Source organism: Merops nubicus, unplaced genomic scaffold (genome assembly GCF_000691845.1).
Source record: "Merops nubicus isolate BGI_N331 unplaced genomic scaffold, ASM69184v1 scaffold4094, whole genome shotgun sequence".
Lineage (NCBI taxonomy): Eukaryota > Metazoa > Chordata > Aves > Coraciiformes > Meropidae > Merops > Merops nubicus.
This window is the reverse complement of record NW_008604837.1, coordinates 272777-281062: the sequence shown is the minus strand read 5'-3', so window position 1 is coordinate 281062 and position 8286 is coordinate 272777. Positions and strand designations below refer to the sequence as shown.

The 8286-nt window shown below is 41.0% G+C and overlaps 1 protein-coding gene across 1 annotated transcript; it reads left to right on the top strand.

The window, feature by feature from the left end:
- Positions 1-4496: 4496 nt before the first annotated feature.
- On the top strand, positions 4497-8080 carry TSHZ1 (teashirt zinc finger homeobox 1; the record flags this gene model as incomplete). The annotated part of the gene is made up of 1 exon (XM_008939146.1): positions 4497-8080. A coding segment is annotated over one exon (3185 nt), but the record flags the coding sequence as incomplete, so codon positions are not given.
- Between the last annotated feature and the right edge of the window lie 206 nt (positions 8081-8286).

Genomic DNA, 8286 nt, shown 5'->3' with positions numbered 1-8286 from the left:
ACTTCTGCAGCTGCTGTCTCCTGTTGGCTGGGTAAATATTAGAAGCCATGGAAATGCGTCTATTGAAGAATGGTGAATATTCACATTGTGCCACTATTGTTTAGACCCAGAATAGGCCCTGATTTAGTGAAGAACTTTAGACTTAAACACATCCTGATTCGTTGAAACTATGAAATACTCAGTTTAGTTAAAATGATTTCAGTATTCTGAATTGTGGCCTTCAATACTTAGGTGTTTCTTCTGAATAAATTTATTTGGAGGACTTAAAATTTGGTCTTGAAGAGTTCACTGCATTTAATTTTGTAGACTGTTAAAAAAAAATGCGATCATTACTTTTTATCCTTTTTAAAATAGTATATTCAATGCTCAGTCCTGTTTTGATTGGAAAGAATACCTCTGCACAGACAGATTCCTCCAAAATCACAGGTCTGAGGTTACGGAAAGGTTTTATGTGAGAATATTTATATTTTTAACCACATCCTTACATTTCATATCTCCGTATACTTTTTCAAACAATGGATGTGTATTTATAGTGTAAATATTCTCACTGAAGCAAACACAATGTGCTGTGCTACTAACATGTACAATATATAGCGTCTCATGTCCACTTAGATTAGAATGCACAGCTTTTGACACTGCTCAGAGATGACAGTATATCTATGGGGAAGCATTGGCATCCAGAAGGCACATTTTATAAGGAAAAAAATATTAGCAAGACCTAATAAGAAACACAAACTGCTGCCCCTAATTTCTAGTTGCCTGCAATTTGAAGCTTTCCTCATTTCCCACCCTGCATTTGCCCGAGTCTGTGCATGCACAAATGAGAAGGAAAAGCTACACGATATTCTGTAATTTCTTCTGCTTCTGCTATAGTTGTGGGTTTGTTTTTTTGAGGAGCATCGCTGCTTATATCTGCTCTTATTACTGTTGTGTGGTTTCAGGACATGTGTAAACCAGCAGTGTCTATGCAGATGCAGGAATATCTGGAGGAGACTGATGAGAGTTTCTCAGTCACAGAAAGATGCACTGTCTGAAATCTGTCTAGCTGTTGACCTACCTATTATAATTTAGGGGGAGAATCTGAACATCTCACGCTTTCATTGGACATAGAATAGTATTACTTGTCTCTGCTAGTAATTGTAATACAAATATTTCTGCTATATTTAAAATTGTAAAGCTTACTTATTTGTCAAATTTCTGTGAGGATTTTAGTAAAACAATCATGCTTTTAGAAATTAACATTCTTCATTTTGTATGCTTCTGAATTAGCTCTAATAGAAACCTTTTCAGTCAGAGAATTGCACTGACCTTGCAAAATACCATATGTTGAGTGTGCCTCTATTCATCCTATAAACATTAGTGGTCTTGAATGAAAAGGTGTTGTGTGTATCCTATGGTAACTAAAGGAGTTAAATAAAATCTTTTTGCTTGCAGTGATAGAAAGAAAACATTTCAGGTAAATTACTGTCTTTTTAGTTAAGAAGCATTATTTCTTTGAGTTATTTCAGGTAGCAACTGTACAGACGTGGGTGTGCACGTTGTGTAAATTCAGGTTTTTTTTTAGAATCCAGCTTAAATTCTGAAGTCATAGGGAATCAACATCCTGACCAATTGTACATTCTTAACTCTTATATTGCAGTATATATCGGTATGGGAATGAACTCAGACATGTAGTAGTCTCAGCAGAACCTAGGACTAGGAAAGTAAGCGAAAGATGAATATTTCACCCTAAACACTTAGTTTCATTTCTTTGACAGTTTAACACCAACCTTTCATATAGTTTTAACATTTCTTGTTTAGTTTAGCTCCTTTTATTTTTATGGTAAAGTGCAAAAGTATGAGAATAGAGAAGGCACACTGTCAGAAATAAATAAAGGAAAATAAAAGATAGGGCACTGGCTCAATTAGAGTCTCTACTTAAGCAGATGTTTAGATGGTTATATATAGCAATTCTATAAGTGTATATTTATGCAATTTAGAATTAAATAAAGAGACGTAAACAGATAATTCATATAGATTCTTACAAAATGCTGTATCAACTATAGCAACATTCAGCATCTTATAAGAGTTTCTTACATCTATTTATTAAAAATATTGGGATGTGAAAATTAAAGAAAATTGGCATAGTTCCACTGAGGTTAGTAAGAAGATAGCTGTTGATGAACGCTCAGAATGCGGGCCCCCTCAGTTTTCAGGTTCTACTGGGTGACTGTCTGCTGATCATTACTACGTTTCATTGTTTGTTTGTTTGGTTTTTTTTTTTAATAAAAATGCCAGATAGTAACTGTCCATCTTTATGCATTATTTCAAAGTAATTTCAATCAGAAACCATATTCTTCAGTAACTGTTCTCTACTTTTCTGAAACTTAAATATATATATTATTTTTTGCTGTTAGAAATGACTGAAAACAGGTGTGTTTAGTGAGAAGGCTAAGAGATCTGAGACTGGCTGTGGGAGTGAATTGTACATGCACACCTAGAGTTCAGAACTGCAGCAGTACTACCAAGCTACACACCCACAGAGTGTTTCAGCAGCAGCATTACTGCGAGACTGGGAAGCTGACGGACTTCTTAGTTCTTCCACTATCCCTGTATTTTTATTCTTTATGGACTAAGTGTGTTTTAAAGAATATTTTTTTCCTGGTTTTATAATGCTTTTCTAGCGTCTTCCTGGCCTTTGGCTCCAGGATGATTTCTGCGGTGACTTCTACTGTGTGTGGTACTCACCAGTCCTTTTAAATGTATTAGAAGACACCTGAGGCTGATGGATCTCTAAGGAATTGGGCCCTGCTTAACACTTTTTTAAAAAATGAGTGATCAAATTATCTTCTGAAAAAATATAACACATGGAGGAGAGATGAAAGATGCCCTGGGCATCTTAAGGTTCAGCACTACCCCAGCAGTAGATGGACTACTTTCCTACTTGATCTTAAAAGATGAGGCTGAAGTAGTTAAGGGCTGCATTAAAACTGAATTACAAAGGTGAATACAGAATGCAGTACTAGCTGTAATACTGTTACTTCTCTAAATAACCCAAAAGTTTCAAGAAGTGTTCATATTACAGTAAGAGAAGATTATTTTTATTTTTCAGAAAACAAATGTCAGAATACATTAACAACTGTGTAAAAAAAAAGCTGGACTTGTACTTGGTCTGCCACCACTGAAAAAGACCTTGGCTGTGTTAACACAATAATACACGTTTTCTTCACATCACATAGGAGCAGAAGTGCCTCTTTTTTCTGACTTTCTTTCAGTATTGTACCATGAAAGGAGATAGACCACATTTCAGCATCACTTGCTGCACAGTTCACCTGACAAAGAGGCAGTTTATTATTTGATTACCGAAAATTGTTCACCATCCATGTTTCCTACCTTGACATGCTTATAAATGCTATACACTCCATTATTATAGTGTTTTTTTTAAGCTGCTTTTGCAAAATTGGAGGAAAATGTGTGCAGGCATGTTTTCTGCTTTGCAATGAAAGTGTACATTTATCACTTAGGTACATGTAAGCCACTTCTGTGAGTTGGGCCCTTGGAGTAAATGTGTTTTGATGTAATGGCCATCTGCTCATGAATTTTTCTCATTTAAAAAATAGTTTGATATAGATAAACACATAGTTTGGTAAGATTATGTACTTTCACCAGGTAGCAGTACAATAGCAAAGTTTTAGATTTACCATAAGCCAATAACCAAGCTGGGATGGAGGCTTCAAGTTTTGTTTTGTTTTGTTTTGTTTCTTTTAAAAATTAATCTCTGTCATTTACTTCTAGTGTCTGACTGCTGTTTTCAAAATGGTAAATGCAGGACCCTTGTCAGACTGTAAGAGGAGGGGAGGTACATCCTGGCCATTTCAGAAAACGGTCACAGTCTTGCTTCTCTTTTCACCATGTAAAAATGAAAGCTGTTCTTGCTCCCAGGTGGACCCAATAGAGCCAGCCACCAGGAGACCCTGGAACAGCTCACCTGACACACTTGCCCCATGTACCTCCATTACAGTCAGGTGTCAGTAATGATCCTTGAAGCTGTAGCTAAAGCCATTTTTCCAGAAAAGACGGTGCTGATGAGATGGGGTGGGTCAAGGCAGTGGTTCTGAGCACCTGGGTCTGAGGGTGCAGGTCAGCAGCAACGTGTGGCGCGTACGTAGAGCGGTACATACAGCTCAGTGCCAGGCCATTTTTGAAGCTGATAAAAACTGGTTTAATAGGCTCTTTGATATTGATATTAACGGTATCTACTGTGGCCGTAGCACATATTTTACTGCTGAAGTCCAACTTTTTTCTTAGGTAGCAGTGATATCAAACTGTAACCAGGACAGAGTATGTGGATTTATAGGCAGAATGTGCGAGTGATGGTGAGTTTGGTTTCTGGATGTATCTCCAGAGTTTGTCTTTATGGTTACTGCTTTTAGTACAGAAGACAGCAATGATGTAAAATGTGCGTGTTCGATAACTTTGTCTTGTTTTTCGCCCCTGTCTCCCCTCCTGTATTTTAGCATATGTTCCTGAGGAGGAATTGAAAGCAGCAGAAATAGATGAAGACAGCGTGGAAGATGATGGGCTGTCTCTGGACATCCAGGAGAATGAGTATCTGTGCAATGAAGAAGCGGAGATCAAAGAGGCTCAGAGCTACCAGAACTCCCCAGTCAGCACTGCAACTAATCAGGATGCAGGCTATGGTTCGCCGTTTAGTGAAAACAGCGATCAACTGGCCCATTTCAAAAGCACTTCCTCTAAAGAAGAGAAAGAGGATCCTCAGTGCACAGACAATGTTTCCTATCCACAGGACAGCTTGGCACAAATAAAAGCTGTGTATGCAAATTTGCTTTCAGAGACTTGCTGGTCCAGTTTAGCTTTGGACTTAAAGAAATCCAATCCAACCACCAGCAACAACGGAGTCAGCCAGAATGAGAACACCACCAGTACCGACACCAACGCCAATCCCCAGAGTACTAGCACCACCAGTACCAACACGAGTACCAGTACAACTACCAGTAGTACCAGTAACAGTAATAGTAACAGTGGCGGCTCAGGTTATGACTGGCACCAAGCTGCATTAGCTAAGACTCTGCAGCAGACCTCGTCGTATGGACTTCTCCCAGAGCCTAGTCTTTTCAGCACAGTGCAGCTTTACCGGCAGAACAACAAGCTCTACGGGTCTGTGTTCACCGGGGCCAGCAAGTTCCGATGCAAAGACTGCAGTGCAGCCTATGACACGCTGGTGGAGCTAACAGTGCACATGAATGAAACTGGACATTACCGTGATGACAACAGAGATAAGGAAGCTGATAAGACCAAACGGTGGTCAAAGCCTAGGAAAAGATCACTTATGGAAATGGAAGGCAAAGAGGATGCCCAGAAAGTGCTGAAGTGCATGTACTGTGGGCATTCGTTTGAGTCTTTGCAAGACCTCAGCGTCCATATGATAAAAACAAAGCATTACCAGAAAGTGCCTCTGAAGGAGCCAGTACCAGCCATCACTAAATTGGTCCCTTCTACCAAAAAACGAGCACTTCAGGACTTAGCTTCACCTTGTTCACCTGAGCCAACAGGGATCACTGCAGAAGCCTCACTGGGTGAGTCTGCAAAGGATCAGAAAACTGCCAACCCGTATGTGACCCCAAACAACCGCTACGGCTATCAAAATGGTGCTAGCTACACTTGGCAGTTTGAGGCACGCAAAGCCCAAATACTGAAATGCATGGAATGTGGCAGTTCCCATGACACTTTGCAGCAGCTCACTGCTCACATGATGGTCACCGGTCATTTCTTGAAGGTGACCAATTCTGCTTCCAAAAAAGGCAAACAGCTAGTACTGGACCCTGTGGTGGAGGAAAAGATACAGTCTATACCTCTTCCACCCACCACCCACACAAGGCTACCAGCCTCCAACATTAAAAAGCAGCCCGATTCCCCAGTAGGCTCCACAAACTTGGAGGAGAAGAAAGACCTAGAGAAGGAAAAGGTAGTGGTCAGTGAAACAGAGAAAAAGATTAAAGAAGAGAATGAGGACTCTACGGAGAAATTTGAGCCAACAACTTTGTATCAGTACCTCAGAGAGGAGGACCTAGATGATAGTCCTAAAGGGGGAATAGACATACTGAAATCCCTGGAGAACACGGTGACAACGGCTATCAGCAAGGCTCAGAATGGGGCTCCTTCCTGGGGAGGCTATCCCAGTATTCATGCAGCTTACCAGCTCCCAGGGACAGTCAAACCCCTGCAGCCCGCGGTGCAGAGCGTCCAGATGCAGCCGTCGTACGCGAGCGGCGTAAAGTCCCTGTCCTCGGAACATAACGCCCTCATCCATTCTCCAGGCAGCCTCACGCCCCCACCTCACAAGAGCAACGTGTCTGCTATGGAAGAACTAGTGGAGAAGGTTACAGGTAAAATCAACGTGAAGAAGGAAGAAAAGCCTTTGGAGAAAGAGAAGAGTTCTCCAGTCAAGCCCATGTCACCTGCTGCTAAAGAAAACAAGGACTTCCCCAAAGCAGAAGAAGTAAACGACAAACAGCAGCAGAAGAAGAGCTCTGAGGCAGAAGTTCAGAAGGTCAAAAAGGACAGTCCAGCAGAAGCACATACGCCAAATGGTACAGAGCCACTTAAAACAAAGGTTGCAAATGGCTGTAACAACTTGGGGATCATCACCGATCATTCACCCGAGCCATCCTTTATTAATCCGCTGAGTGCGTTGCAGTCCATTATGAATACCCACCTAGGCAAAATTTCTAAGCCCGTGAGCCCCTCTCTGGACCCTTTGGCCATGCTGTACAAAATCAGCAACAGCATGTTGGACAAACCCATATACCCAACCACGCCGGTCAAGCAGGCAGATGCTATCGACCGGTATTACTATGAGAACAGTGATCAACCGATTGATCTAACCAAGTCCAAAAGCAAACCTCTGGTTTCCAGTGTGTCGGACTCTGCCTCGTCCCCGCTGCGGGAGAGTGCCCTGCTGGATATTTCCGATATGGTGAAGAACCTCACAGGGCGTTTGACACCCAAGTCTTCGACTCCATCCACTGTGTCAGAGAAGTCTGATGCTGATGGGAGCAGTTTTGAGGAAGCTCTGGACGAACTGTCACCAGTACACAAGAGGAAGGGCAGACAGTCCAACTGGAACCCTCAGCATCTTCTGATCCTTCAAGCCCAGTTTGCTTCCAGCTTGAGGGAGACCCCAGAAGGCAAATACATTATGTCGGACCTAGGTCCACAAGAGCGGGTACACATCTCTAAGTTTACTGGTCTTTCCATGACCACAATTAGCCACTGGCTGGCCAATGTGAAGTATCAGTTAAGGAGGACAGGTGGAACTAAATTTTTAAAGAACTTGGACACAGGACATCCTGTTTTCTTTTGCAATGATTGTGCCTCTCAGTTCAGGACTGCTTCTACATACATAAGTCACTTAGAGACACACCTAGGGTTTAGTTTGAAGGATCTGTCAAAGTTGCCACTTAATCAGATTCAAGAACAGCAGAATGTTTCAAAAGTCCTTGCAAACAAGACTTTGGGCTCGCTTGGAATTGCCGAGGAGGACTTAGGCTCCACATTCCAGTGTAAGCTCTGTAACCGAACTTTTGCAAGCAAGCATGCAGTCAAACTGCACCTTAGTAAAACACATGGCAAGTCCCCAGAGGACCATCTGATCTATGTAACTGAGTTAGAAAAACAATAGCGTCCAGGTAAGCAGCCAGGTATGCAAGTGACCACAGGAACATTGCACTATACTTCTTCATAGTACTGCACTAGGCCTGACCTGAGCCTCTGAAATCAGTCTTACTTTTGTTGCTGAACTGCCTATCTGGACCTTGGTTTTTCTTACACTTATTTTGTAGTTATATTTATATGCTCTTTGTCTGATCTGTGCATGGTTACTTTTTGTTTCTGTTTTTATTTTTTTGTGAGTTGGAGTCTGACCTTTATTTTCAACATCTGTCCTTGATGTTAAGCTATCTTTTGTAGAATATAGTGGGAGACACTATTGAGAGACATTAATTTAGCCGTAAAGAAAGACACAAAGAACAATGATAAAGAGACATCCTAAAATTACAAAGTTGCCATGACAATAAAGGTCACAGAACCTGGTAGTGTCAAGTTTTAACCCTCTGAGAACTGTAATAGCATTTCTGTGCCTTTCCCAGTGACTAAGTAAGTAAATAAGGAGAAACAAAGCAAAACAAAAGACTTAAAGGCATTTCATTCAAATAAAAACTGTGTCAGAAGCAGAACTTTTTTTTTTTTTAATGAATGAGCTTTTTTTTTTTTTAATGCAGAACTGAT